Source organism: Lepeophtheirus salmonis, chromosome 4 (assembly GCF_016086655.4).
Source record: "Lepeophtheirus salmonis chromosome 4, UVic_Lsal_1.4, whole genome shotgun sequence".
Taxonomy (NCBI): domain Eukaryota; kingdom Metazoa; phylum Arthropoda; class Copepoda; order Siphonostomatoida; family Caligidae; genus Lepeophtheirus; species Lepeophtheirus salmonis.
The window spans coordinates 12,541,421-12,558,925 of NC_052134.2; the positions used below are offsets into that span (position 1 = coordinate 12,541,421).

The 17,505-nt window shown below is 31.0% G+C and overlaps 3 protein-coding genes across 3 annotated transcripts; all 3 read left to right on the forward strand.

Annotated features, from left to right (window-relative positions):
* Positions 1-5,579: 5,579 nt before the first annotated feature.
* Positions 5,580-6,592, forward strand: LOC139905139 (uncharacterized). Its single transcript, XM_071887636.1, has 2 exons — positions 5,580-5,709; positions 5,777-6,592. The coding sequence occupies exons 1-2, from the start codon at positions 5,692-5,694 to the stop codon at positions 6,374-6,376; spliced, it is 618 nt and encodes a 205-aa protein (XP_071743737.1). The 5' UTR covers positions 5,580-5,691; the 3' UTR covers positions 6,377-6,592.
* A 5,184-nt stretch (positions 6,593-11,776) lies between these two features.
* On the forward strand, positions 11,777-12,674 carry LOC121116784 (uncharacterized). The gene is made up of 2 exons (XM_040711072.1): positions 11,777-11,937; positions 12,005-12,674. Exons 1-2 carry the CDS (start codon positions 11,920-11,922, stop codon positions 12,467-12,469), a joined length of 483 nt encoding a protein of 160 aa, XP_040567006.1. The 5' UTR covers positions 11,777-11,919; the 3' UTR covers positions 12,470-12,674.
* Positions 12,675-14,954: 2,280 nt separating this feature from the next.
* On the forward strand, positions 14,955-16,048 carry LOC139904678 (uncharacterized). Its single transcript, XM_040711070.2, has 2 exons — positions 14,955-15,107; positions 15,175-16,048. The coding sequence occupies exons 1-2, from the start codon at positions 15,090-15,092 to the stop codon at positions 15,811-15,813; spliced, it is 657 nt and encodes a 218-aa protein (XP_040567004.1). The 5' UTR covers positions 14,955-15,089; the 3' UTR covers positions 15,814-16,048.
* The last annotated feature ends 1,457 nt before the right edge of the window (positions 16,049-17,505 follow it).

Genomic DNA, 17,505 nt, shown 5'->3' on the forward strand with positions numbered 1-17,505 from the left:
ATTATTTATGTTTGATTCCTTTAATCGAAATATTTGTACTTTACCTCTTTCTCACTTATATTAGTTTGGGGAAAAAGTTATTTCGTATTTGTCCCTTAATTTCAATGGTTGAAAAGATGTGTTACAATCATCCGATTTATGCCAAGTATACCTTGTTCTGTTCGATAACCTGTTGTCAACGAGAATACAACTTCAAATACCCTTCTCGTAGAGCCCCTTTTCCCTATTTGCAAAAACTCAGATAACTAATTTTCGCAGGCCTCTGTTGAGGCAAAATTTGTACTCCCAATCGTGTTGGTCAAACACAGGAACAGGTGGTAGTTCTTGGTGTATGGTCGGATTTGTAGGGTGGATGTCTAAGAACTTCCCATCCAAGATCATAAAGCTTCTGGCGCGTCATCAAGGAGGTGTGCAGCCTGGTGTTGTCTTGATAGTGTCGTTCGTTTTGTCTACTATTTAAAAATGCTGGCCGCCTCGGAGTGTCGGCTCCGTATACATTGTAAACTTTCTTCGTTGCATTCGACGCGTTTTTCCATTTCAGGTTGTAAAAATGTAATATAGGACGAATTTCTTCCTTTGAGACCTCCATACTCGACACACAATAATTAATGACGGAACCTGTCAAGCGGCTTAGTGTCCAAAAGCGTTTGTAGTATATGATTGGAGTGTTAAATAAATTACATAATATTAAAAAGTGCATAAAACTTTAGGATAACAAGATTGAATTTGGTTTTGAACCTGATTTGATACTTGGCTTTATTGAATTGGACGTGAGATAAACTACTTGATTCATAACATATTTGGACTTAGTCTCAAACACTTGGGACTTTCAAATTATTGAGTTTCTTATAATTATTTCATTAACATATTATTTATTAAATTGAACATTTAAAAGTAGAATTTTTTTTGCAGTAGATCAACTCAAAAACTAATATCATACATAAATGTGGTATATTCACCTTATTTTGTATGCTTTTGGTAGTAGCTTTGATTAAAATCAACCTTAATAATTTACTATTACAATAGGTTTGCCATCAAGTATTGGATCTTTAAAAGGTGCAACTTTATCTTTGTAGTATTTAAAATTATTCTAGAATATTCCTATTTCCCCATTGCAGAAATACCAGGTTACATTATAAATATTTTACTTGTTGATATTTATTAAGAAATTTTCCCGCTTTTGGAAGTTTGTCTTGGAAACAATTAGCTTTCCTTGTTACAAAACTTCCTCTTATTTGAAAATGATAATTTTCAAAAATGACAGAGTTATATACAAAGTCTAATCGTTGTCCCAAATATATAGAAAAGGGATGGTACTCTCCTTGAAACCCACAATGGGAGTGACGACATAGCACTTCCTCTAACTCTGGGACTCAGTGAGACGTTGGTTTGCAGAGTTAAGGGGGAATCTGTGGCCTCCATAGGTGATTTAAAGGTAACAGCAATGTGGGTTGAGGTAACTGTGTTTTTGACGCCAGAATTCGTGGCCAAAATTCAGCTAATCGTCAATGAGGACCCAGGAAAGTCCATCATGGAAATTTCTCGAGAAGTTGTCCGTTCAGAGTCGCTGCTCCGGCTCTGCAATCATAAAAACTTTGCCACTACTCATAAAGATGAGGAAGGGCCCGATCCTGAGAATAAATGGCATGAAAAAGTGCTTCAAGCGCAAAAAAAAAAAAAAAAAAAACAGCTGGGGATTATTGAATTTTTTTTCCCAAAAAAATTCTTTTTTGTAAACAGTTGCGGATTTTGGAAATAATTTTTTGTGAACATTTGTAGATCTGTAAACAAATTTAAAATTTTCAAATTGTATATATGAATTTTTTTGGAAAAATTTAAATTTAAAGTTTAATTTTCATTTTTTTTCCAAAAAATTATCAAAACAATACTAAAATACCTGTATTTTTTTAAATATTTTTAAATCGGAATTGGTATCAGGATTTTTTTTCAGAATCGTTCCATCAGTAAAAAATAAAGCTAAATATGGTTCTTAAACATATAATTACATTTTCTTGAGTTATCTTTCCTCGATTCCATATAAATCATGCTTTTAGTGATTTAGTCATCTTACTGCACGTTTTGTGTCCCCACTCTGTTATACGAACTTTTTTGTAGTAGTAAAAAAACGAAACAAACTTTATAGATGGAATAGATATTTCCGTGAATAAAATTAAGATGATGATTCAAATAATTATAGACATGCTCATTTAGATCAAGTCAAATCAAGTTCATTTTTTTCCCTTCAGATTATAACATATCTACAAAGACAAAAGCCTTATTTAACTTTTCAAGGTCAGAATATTTATCATCCATCTGGCAAACTAATGCAAATAGCCAAGTAAAAATCCTTATCACCTCCATATATTTCTGTTTCTATGGTTGTTACTTGTCTGTATAAGAAAGAGAAATCTATTTCAAATTATGATAGGTTTTTTTAAGACTTATGGTCGTATTATCTCCTTAGACATACAAGTACTTGATTAATTTGCTAATTTTATGTATAGAGAAGTACAAAGTTATATTTTGAATACATTTATTAAGAACAATGAAAAGTCTTTGTAATTTGTGTTGATTAACGTCAAACTTCCTACGCAATGATACCTTGTTTTATGATCTGTCTACCTTTTTATCATTTACAATTTCAATATTGTACCTTTGTAAAATTGTTACAAGTTCCATACTTACATACATCGGTAGATATGTCTACTACAGGGTTTAGCAGCATAACTTCCTGTAATATGGTGTTCGTAATCAGGTTGCAGATTTTCATAATTTGAAATTTGCAAAATTCTTCTACCATGTCAGTTTTTGATTTCTTTTTTTTTGATTTATTAATACTAACATTTCTTAGAATTTACCTGAATGAATAATATCAGAAAAATAGTTTGATTTTTTTGCTTAAATTGTTGTAAATATACTTTTTATTCCGTTTTTATCCTTTCCTTTGGTTTTTACTGATTAGGGTAAATACCTATGGAATTTATAAATGAATTTACAGGGTGAACTGACACGGAATGAATATTAAATATACAAGTACTTTTATTACATGTTTTTATTGACTCACAAATGTATGCATGTAAAGGTGGATTTGACAAAATATGATATTAAATCACACGGATTTTTTCATTCCTTTCCGATAAATATAAGTGGAGGTCTAATGCTATTGTATAATTATTGTTTGTAAAAGCATTTCTAATTAAATATTGGCCTAAAATATAATTTGACAGCAAGGGAATTAGTTCACCTTCCCTTTTTGGCTTATTACTATTGAAGTGATATTGATATTTCAGTTTTTTTTTTTTTTTTTTTTTTTTTTTTGCAAAACTTCAAAACAATATACAGCTTATTGCACCAATTTTATGATACTTTAGCTGTAATCTCAAGCTAGTGTAGTATTCATTATCAATAAATTTTAGTAAAAACTCATAGTATTTTTTGCCATAATTGAAATAAAATTTAATTTGATCAAAAAAGTTTATTTCAAATAATATAATCAACTAATTAGAACACGCATTTTTAAGTGTGCCCTTCGTATCTTAGTGCATGACTTTTTGAGCTATCAAATAACAAAGAAGCAACGAGCGTGTTTAACTAAAGCTCATCCCGTCATAATCAAATAAAAAAAGATTACATATTTATATTCAGACGCGTATAAAATATGTCTTAGAAAGGGAGAACGGGTTTTTCAAGTTGGCTATCTGAACAAGCTTTTTTGTTTTCCAAGCTGGTATGACTATCATTTAATTCCTCATACGGGAAAATTTCAAAATAAATTAATAAATAATGATTGTGTGCATGAAAGACGTAGAGTAACAACAAAAGTTTTGCTCGGGAGGTATAAGTGTAATTCCTTGCTGGACTCGGGGTAAAATTGAAAAAAGGACGTCGGAGTAATTTTGGCCTATTTGTTCTTTCTATATACAGAGGGAAATATTTGTTTATTTCCTTCCTGTCACGGCTGCTTAGAGCTGATCTAGTAAAATGGCATGACAGCTAATCGGCTCTCCTCCGATACATTCCTAAAATTATCTGGATAACCACGATCATTTTCAGTTCCCCTTATTTTTACATACCAAGAGTACAGGTTTTCATTAATCACTTTCTATATTATTTAAGCAAATATTGTTGCTCTCTTTGTCTGTTTGTCGACGCATAATTACTCCGAACTGTTACAGGTACTCTCACTCATAAGCTTATATATGATGTATACAAACATCTAGAAAAAAAAATAATAAACTAAACATAAACTTACGATAATTAAAGTCTTATCCGGTATTGGATTAATTGTTTTTTTTAAATTTATCTTTGAATACATTTTCATTTGTCTTCTAGCACTACATCTGAAGAAGGTGCCAGGCAAGTTTAAAATTCAGGGTGTACATATTTTAATGGACCACTCGATATTTACGTATTTTCTTGCCTAGCTCTAATCAATAAAAATCTTAAATAATTTTATATTTGGTTACTGCAATTCCATTATATATAATAAGGAATCAGTTTCATAATTCACCATAAATATGGTATCAGAAATGACTGAAATTTTGGGATCGGTACATCTCTAAAAATAATTGAAGATCAAGCAAATTACTCCGACGCTGTTAATTCAGAAACTAAGTCACACCTTAGTATTAGATCATAAGAAACACTAATTGATGGATATGTCACTGTGATTATTACTCACATAGAGGGCGCTCTGAAAATTATTCTTACTATGTGCCATTTTTTTAAACTATAAGCTAGACACTGTTTTACCACCCTGCAGATAATATATATTTTTTTAGTTTCCTCTTGCTATATTGCAACTCTGGAAATATTATAAAACAGTATATGATTTATTGGTTCCTAATATTTCTACGAGAAACCGCCATTTTATAAATATTATGATTTTAAAATATCCATGTACATCGTGCAATCTATTTATGAGTGTAGGTAAGATATAAGGCAAGATTATGAAACTTTTTCCTCATTGCTCACATTTCCAATAGGTGAAACTCTCATCCAGCAAATTTCAAAAAGGAGAAAGTACAAATTTCAACCAAAAGTCAGAGCTCAAAAGAGAGTAGTGATATATTCAAACATTGAGTATTATTTTTTTTTTTTTTTTTTTTTTTTTTTTTTTTGTATTGCTTAGTGAATAATTAATTGATCTTTATTTCATAAATTCCAGCCAAATTTTCTGTCAGCAGATATTATGGATGGATGATTAAAACAATGTATTTTACTCAAAATCTAAAAATATAAGAAGTCGTTAATACATAAAAAATACGGGTTTTATTTGATTGATGCATATTTTATGAGGGGAAATACATTGCTATAAAATATCAAAGGAAAGACATGATGATTTTATAAATCCTGGTGTAATTTTGATAAAAATGGAGTAAAATATGTTGGTGAAATTAATCTTCAAGATATAAATTCTATACATATACAGAGACAATAGACATAATTAATAATTTGCTCCACAAAAAGTAATATTTTCAATTCTTGAATTCGATCTTCAGTACAATCACGCCCATAAGGAGGGCGTTAGAAATGTTAAAAAGCTATAGTTATATATCAAACCATGGGCAGGCCCAACATTTACATTATTGTAGATGCACTAAATATATAAAACAAGCCGGTAGAATATCATATGTATATAAACCATGAATTTCTATAATTAAAGTATTATTTCAATCGAAGTAAGGGAAAATGAAGACTTTTTTCACTGTAAGTTAATCAAACATTCTCTCCTTTAATCACACGTTCATATTATGTATCTTTATTTCCTATGTAGATTGTTGCCCTCATTGTAGCTTCTGCTTATGCAGCTCCAGAGGCTGAGGCAGACGCCGATCCTCATCATGCTTATGGAGGTCATGTGAGATCCTATGGATATGGAGGCTACCATGGACGACCAGCATACGGATATGGATACGGTCGTCCTCACTACCTCGGAAAACGTGAGGCTGAACCCACTGCTGATCCTGAAGCGGATCCTCACCATGGTTATGGAGGTCGTGTGAGATCCTATGGATATGGAGGTTACCATGGACGACCATCGTACGGATATGGATACGGTCGTCCTCACTACCTCGGAAAGCGTGAGGCTGAACCCACTGCTGATCCTGAAGCTGATCCTCACCATGTATATGGAGGTCATGTCAGATCCCCTGGATATGGATATCATGGATACCCTTCTTACGGATACGGTTCATACGGATCCTATGGCTCCAGACCTCATCACTATCTCGGAAAGCGTGAGGCTGAACCCACTGCTGATGCTGATCCTGGATATGGTTATGCCAGTTCTTACGGGTATGGAGGACATTATGGTCGACCTTCCTACGGATATGGACGACCCTCTTACGGATATGGACGTCCCTATTACTACTAAATGTGTACAATTCTTATATATATGAATCACATGATAGGGAATTAGTCTCGTCATTTTTATCTTCTAATATTTAGGACCTTACTACAAATCGTGTACTTATTATTGGAGTACCAATTTGAAAATAATTATTCAACTTTTATATTCTTCTCTTCAAATATATATGAATCGAATAATGTTTAAAGCTTGAAAAAAGGTTTTTCTTCGTTTATTTAATCAGACATATACCAAGATCTTTTGTTTGAAATAGTTAATCCTTCCTTTGATATGAGGTCATTGCATTAAGGTAGTGCTGGATTGGTCTAAAAAAACTAAGATCCTGCAGTCTTATAACCATTCAGGTAATATGCATAGTTCACATCTCAGGTGTGTTTTTAAGTTATGAATTTGATAGCTTATCACTTGACTTGATCTAAGTTATCTTAATTTTAAGCAGATATAAATACGAGTATACATACTGATGTCCCGTTCTAAATCTTAAGGGAAGTACAAATCGGATGTAAAGCTCATCCTATAGAATAACTTTTGATGAACCAAAATAAATTTAAATATGAACCAGTCACATTTGTTGGAATGATATTTCTGATGGCTACTTTCTGAGTTATTTACAAATTAATGAATATATGATCGAGGTTTCAAAGAATGTTATTTATGGTCTCTTATTATTTAAAGACCCTAATGGCAAATATGAGAAAGTGAGATGGAAGGGACTTCATCTAGATCATCTTAATTCCAAACAGATATAAATACGAGCTATACATGATACATACCACAGATGTAGCAATCCCGGTCTATATATTAAGGATGAATCCAAATGGGATATAACAGTAATTATCAAGGGTATCCACAGGGGTGGACTGGAGGGGGATGTAGCTGTAGTAAATTTAATTGTATTCTAAAATTTTTTTTTGAGTAGCTATGAATTTTGGATATTTAAAAAAAAAAAATGTAATATATGAAATATATTTTTTGATTTTTTTCCCCAAAAATATAATTTATTGACTTTCGAAATTTTTTTCATAAGAATTTAATATTTTGATAAGAGCTGTGGATTATTTAAATTTTTTCCAAAAACTATTTATTGTTTAAGTTTTAATTGAAAAAGATAAATATTTTAAGTTATTTCGAAAAAAATTTATATTAGTTAATAGCTGTGGATTGTTAAATTTTACTTTCAAAAAATTTACTTTGGTAAATTTTTTTCAAAATAATTGTGTGAAATACCCCTCAAAAAAAATAAAATCTTGCTGACGATCTGAATAATAATCTCGGATAAATTATGTTATGATAGATATTAACCCGAGACGTTTTTTGAGATTGTTACTTTCTAGGTTTGGTATTTGAGATATTACGACATTGACCCTAGTAGGGTTTTTACTTTTTATTTACTGTTTAATTAATTACAGTCCCCTTATTTTGAATATCCATAATTATTTCATTAGGTTTATTTATGTTTCTTGAATTTATACAAAAATAAAGTATCAATTTTAATAACTGGGTCAAAATGACTCGTAAGACAATTTTTGCACAAGTTAATTTCTGTTTAAATTGTTGTGAATATAATTTTTATTATTCTAATTCTTTTCCTTTGTTTGGTATTGATTAGTGATGGGACGATGAAAAAATCAATGCCGATTCTGATGCAATTCTGTTAAAAATTTCTGACTTTGATTCTTTAATATTTTAAATAATCGTTAAAAATTAGCATTTTGATATCATGAGCTTCCATTGGATTATATAATTTTTCTTCGGGGGAGGGGGTCTTAGTTAATGGAATTTTTAAAAAATAAATTTGAAATTTTAAACTTTTGAAAAAAAAAATCAATGGCTAAATTTAATATTTCATTTTTTTTTTTTTTTGAAAAACTGCTCTACACAAAAATAATTTTCTTTGGAAAATAATTGAAATATTAAATTTTTTTTCAACAAATTTCAAATATTAGACTTTTTCGAAAAAAAAATTACAGTTGTTCTCAAAAAAAAACAAAGAAGTTCAAAGATTAAATATTTGAAGAAAAATTTCAAAAATACATAGTTATTCACAGGGAATTAAACTTTTTGGAAATAAGTTTAAAAAATTAATTTTAAATTTTCTTGTAAAAAGCAAAATTTATTATTGAAAAGTAAAATAAATAAATAAATTATCGACATAATTGGAACAAAATTTCAAAAGACCACAAGTATATGTAGGTATATATTTCAAATAATATAATTAATAAACCAAAGTTTGTCTTATGAAACCTCATTTATGAGTGTATGCTTACTATCATAGTATTGTATGACTATTTTATCTATGAAATAACAAGGTATCAACGAGCGTGTATACCCAAAGCTCAGCGTTTCATATTAGGGGAAAAAAGGGGTTACTATATTATTAAAGCAAAGTTTGTTACTCTTTTTGTCAGTTTATCGATCCCCCAATGGATCTGAGAAAATCATTAGTGAGTGGGAGGGCACTTATTATTTGAAATAACGAGAGATCACGTTCGTTATTTTTGTAGAGCCATAAAATAACTAGAATTTTGGCTCATTTATATGAATTTTTATTACTTTTTCTGTTTCTACCTCTTATAATATAACATCAACAAATTAGAGAGTTAAATAAAATAAATTTAAAAGATTGAGAGAAAAGACGGATGAAGTTATGTTTCAATATAAGCCAATTTCTTTTCTTCCATAATGCATCTCTGGCCCTCTGCTGTTTCCGGCTGACAAGTTTGCCGAACATGTGCCTGGTCAATCTAAGAAGACTCAGATATTATTTCCCTTAGAAAAACCGCCAGCTCCTATGTGAGAGGAGATTACGATCGAAGATAAATCTTTCTTTTTTGTTAACAAATTTTCCGACCTCTGAAATAATATTTCCTATAATTGTTATAGTAAATTTATATATGATCCTAAAATCTCACACTAGCATAAGTTCAAAACTTGAGAACCTTGTGTTCAAGCTCAAGATAATTGTATGGCTTAACTGGATAATAGTGCATGAAATCTCGTAAATACATGTCACCTAAAATTGTTGTCCCTAAACATTTTGTGCCCAAGACAAATATAAATTTATAGACACACTTATTTGGGTTATTATAAGCTATTGAAAACACGGTAGGCTTGTCACAAATCGTACAACACACCTAAACTGGCCTCAAAACAGACTGTCTGGGAACTATTCCCATATATAAACTTCTGGAATTTAATTGCAATCATCTAGCCTCGTCAAACTTAAATACATCTATACGAGTGAAAAAATGAACACTCCTCATTTTTAATTGAGTAGGAGTGCGGGTTTTTTTAGCTCTATTTCGGAGAAATTACGTGGTACTCGTACAATTTAACTAATAAACATATCAAAGAAAGGGATTTATATGGAATGACCACTATTTTTCTCTCGAGTTGTGTAGACTAAGTGAATGTTGGCATTCAAAAACTTCGGTAGAACTACAATTTTTTAGGAGATTAATAAAAAAAAATTATAGTTTTATATTCATTTTCGACCTCATGATTTCCCATATGAGTACAAGGATTCAAATCCTAGTAGAAATTAATAAAAATCCGAGATGAGAAAGTGAATAAACACCCCACTTAAAAGAAAGTACTGTGGTTGTTTTTTTTTCATTTACAGGGTCAAACTATTTCATCTCAATATGACCACTTCTTCAAGATGAAAAATCTCTTTGCTTGAGAGGTTTTTTTAAATATACCAAAGTTCCAATATCAGAATTGCCCTAAATATTCAAAAAAAACCATTAAAATAGAATGAGAAGGAGACTTAAATTTTGCTTTTAACGTCTACAAACAAAACACTTAAATTAGGTTTATATATAACGGTACCAGAAACAATGCTTTTCTTTAGAATACCAATAAGCGTATTGCAAGGTCGATCTCTAAAAATAATTTATTGTTCTTGCTGCAAAATATTTTATTTGAAGAGAATTCTTTAGATATATAAGTAATATCCAAGCTACCACGAAATAATAAGCTGAGAAAAGCAATTTAATATAACTGATAAATAAAGCTGGACTATTATCCCTTCAAATTTGTTTTTTTCAACAATTTATAACATAACATTTTGTATAAATATCATTTTCTAGAGATTTAAGGGAAAAGTTGTTCAATGCTTCAACTGCTACCCACATTTTCACTTATGGGGCATTACACATATAAAAAAAATAATAAAATTATTTTATGACTCAAGCAAAAAAAAAAGCTGTAAATTTTTAATACGCTCCTGAAAAAAAACCTACAGAATAAGTTCAACTTTTGTTGTTGTAAAGAATCTTAACAATTTTTTGCAATTTTTAATTAAGGTCTTGTGAGTTTGACTAATTTGTTTGTTTTTAAGTCGTTCTTTTAATTGGTCTATTTCTTACTCCTTTCTATTATTTGCCATAAATGTAATAGCAACTGATATTCTAAATATCACACTCAACCCTATCAAAACTAATGTGTACTTCTTTATCAACAAAACATTTCCTAGAAGTTTTTATAAAAACAAATTATAATGCTTTCACAATAATAATCACAAATTATTTCCTGTTGCTGCGCTAAAATAATGTTCTTCAGATTTATGAGAGTTATTCTAGTCTATACCAACTGTGTATCTTGTAATAAAATTTGATAAACGTTTATTATTTGGGAGTTCATTAAATACGTCTAAATAAAATGTTCACTGACTAAAGGTTAAACCACCAAAAATGTACAGGTAAAAAATCAGGGTAAGTCCCAGTCTATAGCTATTTTTGAAACATATCTAGTATACAATTATGTATACTTACGATAAAATAAATAATAAATTGAACAAAAACTAGGCCTATTTAATGTGAATTCCAGAATTGGTATTTAAAAATCATATATTTTCTTTTTGTAGACTTTTTGAGCTATGATTTTTTTGTTTTTTTGCCCTCTAGCTGCTCTTTAGATTTAAGCTTTAATTTAATTCTTAAATTAATCAAAAATAATTATATTTGCATAAAATAAATAGGAACTACTCATAGCTATTTCACGATTTTACTGGAACACAGCGCGTAGTAACTTGCTAAAATTGAAAGAACTCAAGGTATTGTTAATTTTTTTATAAGTCACTAAACCAAAAGTAATATGTACAATTCGTATTTCAATACAATCACGCCAAAAAGGAGGGCGATATCCAATTTTATTCTTAAATTAATTAAAAAAAATTATATTTTCATAAAATAAATAGGGATTACTCATAGTTGGTTATTTCACGATTTTACTGGAACACAGCCCTTAATAGCTAGCTGGAAATTGAAAAAAACCCAAGGTATTGTTTATTTTTAAATAATGCAATAAACCAAAAGTAATATGTATATTTCGTACTTCTATACATTCACGCCGATAAGGAGGGCGATGGACAATCTAAGAAGGTATTTCCGAATGGTTATACATCAAACAATGCGCGGGTCCAACTTTATACACCATCTTGGATGCACACAATAAATAAAAAAAGCCGGTATAATCTCATACATATATAAACAATGAGTTTCCATAGTTGAAATATCATTCATAACTTTCAATCCAAAGAAGGGAAAATGAAGACTTTTTTCACTGTAAGTTAATCAAACATTTGCTCTTTTAATCACACTTTCATATCATGTATCTTTATTTCATATGTAGATTGTCGCTGTCCTTGTAGCCTCTGTTTATGCAGCTCCAGAGGCTGAGGCAGATCCTCATCGTGTTTATGGAGGTCGTGTCAGACCCTATGGGTATGGAGGATTTTATGGACGACCAGCACACGGATATGGATATGGTCGTCCTCACTACCTAGGAAAGCGTGATGCTGAACCTACTGCTGATCCTGAAGCCGATCCTCACCATGGATATTATGGATACCCTTCTTATGGATACCCTTCTTATGGATATTCTTCTTATGGACACGGCTCCTATGGATCCTATGGTTTCAGACCTCATCACTTCCTCGGAAAGCGTGAAGCTGAACCCACTGCTGATCCTGGATATGGTTATGCCAGTTCCTACGGATATGGAGGACATTATGGTCGCCCTTCCTACGGATATGGACGACCCTCCTATGGATATGGACGACCCTCTTACGGACATGGGCGTCCCTATTACTATTAAATGATGTAGAATCCTTTGAAACATACATCAAATTAAAGAGAATTAGTCTCGCCATTAAAATCTTCTAATATTTAGGACCCCTATTAAAATCTTGTACTTACTATTGGAGTACTAACAAATATTTTTGTAATCATTATTCAATTTTATATTCTTCTATCAAAATATATATAAATCGAATAAATATATAAAATCTGAAAAACAGGTATTCCTTCGTTTTTTGTTTTTTTAATATTTTTTTATAGCCCATGTTATAGAAAATTTTATTTAAATGGTCACAACTATTCAATAACTTGTCAAAATTATGCGTAAATTTGGTTGTACTGGTCTTATAACAGAGTAATATTTGAAGCTGTGATCCTTGACATGTTCTTTGAGTACTTAATTTTGAGTTTTGAAAAAGTCTGGTTGAATTTGTTTGTTGATGGAATCATCACAAAAAACTTTTGTTCCTAAGTTTTTAAAATTTATAGGAGTTAAGATATGCAAAAAATTCAAAAAGGGATTTGCTTCCACTCATTTTCTTGAATGGGTTGAGAGGGGATTTATGTAAGAGGGCCGAGAAGAAGGCGACAGAAAGACATACGGTATTACTAAATTAGGACCTTTGTTAATATCTACATTTTTAAATCAATTTACACAAGGAAAGAGCGGGAGTTCTTCCTTTTGAGGGAGTTGTTAATACCTCCATGAATGATTATATAATGTACAAAAAAGAAGAAAGAGCATTTCTTATTTCCTTCCCTAATCACTACACTTTTTTTTTTCTTTACACAAATCCCTTCTTTATCAATGGGGCATCTGCGTGCAACTCAATCAATTCTAGTTCATCATTTGTGCTTTCAATAATATCAAATGCAAAAAGGAAGCAAAGTAAATTGGCCATATTTTATATTGCGTCAAAATTAACAAATCTTGTGATAAATTCCCCCCATATAATGCTAACAGCCCCGATCTGTAAATCATTTGCCATTCTTGTGTGACGGCAGTTTGTACTTTCAAAAGTGAGAAATGAACAAAGCTGGGCACCTTTAACTGCTTGGCAAAAAGTTTTACTTCCGTTTAGAATGTTTAACTTCCTGGTACATTTCATGAGCCAAAACACGACTACCTTGTAGCTTTTCACCCTGATCTACTTCATGCCAGTGTTAGAGCCAAGAAATTTGCACAGATCGTTGGATTTATATCTGGAATTCCTACAACATCAAAAGCTCATTAAGTCGCGTACAGCCAAAAAGAACCAAAAATTATGTAGCAAAAATTTGACAGACGTATGTCCTGCCTTTATGAGGTCTTCCTTCATTCCCGACCTCAACTTCCTGGACTTTGCAGTCTGGAGAGCCTTGGAGAAGAAGGCCACCTCACTATCATCCAAATTCAGATTCGCTCCGAGATGTCATCATGACAGTGCGGTACGTAATTAAAATAGCCTTCATCGTCAAGAGCTATCAATCTGTTCACTGGCGTGTCCAGTCTATTATTGCTTGTGAAGGAGGACATAATGAATATATTATCATATAGCATTAACAGTTTTATTGTTGCTTTTTTTTAATGTTCCTTAAATTGGTCAAATGAAGTTCCACTGATTAAGTATAAGTAAACATTATAGTATTACAATTACTCCATCTGACCAAGGAATTTTCTAAGAATTGTCCATATACAAAAATTATTTTCTAAGAATTGTCCATATACAAAAATTATTTTCTAAGAATTGTCCATATACAAAAATTATTTTCTAAGAATTGTCCATATACAAAAATTATTTTCTATGGACGACAGAGTCGCAAACCTTTGCACATTTAGTACAAGAGAATAATTTCTCCCGAACTCGGTTTTCATTGAGCTACGTCGTTCCATATATGGATAGATTTGTGTTCCCACTTTTTATAATACATTCCTAGACAGTCATCAGTATTAAAGATTGTATAAATTAAGTCTCACACTCTCATACATTGTTCAGCGCCTTACTTTGCTTATTATACGTGCATTATCTAATGAAGCAAAAAAGAAGTTTAATCAATTATCTCTAAAAGAAACTTTCACAAAAAAGAATTTTTTTTCCTTAATAATTGCCATCAAAATATACAGTAGCAAGGTTAATTATATTGATTAAAGTTTATTTGATGTTCTAGAATAAGTGTTTCATCCAATTTTTTCAGATCTCCACTACATCTGTATACATATTAATTCAATCATCAAGTATTCGAATCTTTTTTTTTTTTTAATGAAAATGATTTTCCATTTTTAGCAATTAGTCTCAAATATATGAATAGTGTTCAGTAGTGTTCGCTAAAAAGGTAAGGATAGAAAAGATTATTAGATCAAGACAATCAAAAGATTCAAAAAGTATGCAAAACACATCAAATTAGTATAGGGGTTTTCAAGAGAGTAAAGACATTTAGAAAATATGTTTTCAATGTTCACGCCCATAAGGAGAGCGTTGGAAAAATGAGTTACCGAATGTTTATACATCAAACAATGCGCGGGTCCAACTTTTTCACAATCAAGTAATTATACAACATCGTGGATGCACAAAACAAATAAAAAAACCAGTAGAATCTCATATGTATATAAACCATGAATTTCCATAATTAAAGTATTATTTCAATCGAAGTAAGGGAAAATGAAGACTTTTTTCACTGTAAGTTAATCAAACATTCTCTCCTTTAATCCCACGTTCATATTACGTATCTTTATTTCATATGTAGATTGTCGCTGTCCTTGTAGCCTCTGCCTATGCAGCTCCAGAGGCTGAGGCAGATCCTCATCATACTTATGGAGGTCGTGTCAGACCCTATGGGTATGGAGGATATCATGGACGACCAGCACACGGATATGGATATGGTCGTCCTCACTACCTAGGAAAGCGTGAGGCTGAACCTACTGCTGATCCTGAAGCCGATCCTCACCATGGATATTATGGATACCCTTCTTATGGACACGGCTCCTATGGATCCTATGGTTTCAGACCTCCTCACTACCTCGGAAAGCGTGAGGCTGAACCCACTGCTGATGCTGATCCTGGTCATGGCTATGCCAGTTACGGCAGACCTCAAGTTTATGGAGGATATCATGGATACCCTTCTTACGGATACGGTTCATACGGATCCTATGGCCCAAGACCTCACCACTATCTTGGAAAGCGTGAGGCTGAACCCATTTCTGACCCTAGTTATGGTTATACCAGTTCCTACGGATATAGAGGACATCCTGTAAGACCTTCTTACGGATATAGTGGATATTATGTACCCTCTTCTTATGGCTCTGGCTCTTATGGATACGGACCTCGTCACTACGTAGGAACGCGCAAGGCTGAGACAGCTGAGAATGTCGATGAAACTTTTTAACATCAAGGCAAATCAAATAATTTAGAATGATGTATTTTGATACTTTCTAAAGTTGGAGTGTACAACATACTCTTAATTCGAAACTAGGATTTTTATAATATTACATTATGATTAGGTCTTCTTCCATTCCTTTGTCTCTTCAAATAACGAATAAACTTTCATATTGGAAAAAGTATAAAAGACTTATTTTTTCTGTGACATCATCATGAATAAAAATTGGTGAAGTAGCTTTTAATATTAAGGTGAATTTAATTTGAAGTCAATTCGTGTTTAAAATTTTACAAGGGATATGAATAAATTACCTCCAAGCCAAAAAGTGAAGATAATATTAAAAATAAATATACTTCATATAAAATTTTGCAAAGAAAAAGCAATATTGAGGTGGATTTTTCATAACCAAAAGTTGGCTAAAACCTATTAAATGTTTTACGATTGAAGTGAAAAAAAAAAATTATCATGTTATAAATAAAAAAATAATTTTTTTATATAAAATTTAGTAAGTTGTTTAGGGGTTCTTTCTCCGGCTCAAGGAGACTATATAGAGGATTGAGTTATTAATCAAAAAGTGACTGTTGTCTTAAGAAACAACTTTATGCATGAAGACGTTTTCTAAATTTGTTCAAAATCAAAATGTCTTGGAAATCGGTGAAAGTTACAGTTTCGTTTTTATCAGGAACAAAATAAATTTCCTATGAAATATTATATTGGTAGATAAATTAAAGTTAATGCAAAGTTGTCTGGAAATTCGTTTGCAAATAAATATGACACATAGAAATGGATGTTTAACTGAAATATTTTCTTAATGGTTTTTCAATTTATTTTTTTTCTCTGTTTTTTTTTTCTCATCAAATATCAATTTTCAGTTTTTAAGAAGAAATGCTACAAAAAGATACATTTTAGACATAAAATTTTAAATTCTAACTTTACAATAAAGTATTTTCAATTTTCGAAACATTTATTAAATAATTTTCTGATTCTTCATCACAATTTCGATTTGACAATTTCTTGATAAATATCAAAAATGGACTTGTCGTATAGACAATTTTTTTAAATGTTGGTATGTTATTTGAAGTTTATAACACAATTTGTATTTTTTTTAAATTCATAATAGTACATATATGATAATCTGGGCCTGTACCAAACCGGTCTAAACATTAAGAAGAAATAATTTTGAGCAGCATCAAACGTGATTTCCCGCTCCCTCCTTACTCCAAGCAACGCCAGGTAACCCTTCGCTATGTAGTATCTCTAGAAATAGTTTCAATATTTATAATTAGATTTTTAGTTAAGTTCAGTATATTTAATCAATAAACTGTAACATAAATTGGGATTAATTCTAAATTTTCAAATCTTTAAAAAAGATTGCTGCAAAATTTCGCTCCAATGAAGAGTTTATTGCTGAAAGTGAGGACTATTTTGTGGCAAACATAAGCGTTTGGAATGACGTTTGGGCACTGGAATGATTGATTGAGATTATATTGATGAAATAAAGCCAAATTTGAAACAAAAAAAAAATGTTTTCTTTGTTAACCCAGGGACTTTTCAGCCCATGTGTTATAAAACAACCCGTGCCCCCTCAGTGAAAATTATTCAAATCAATAATGAGAATTGAGAATATATAGTTTTAGTGGGATATTTATTTTGTACACAAAGATGCCAAATTTAATTAAACACATATTTCATTTCATAACT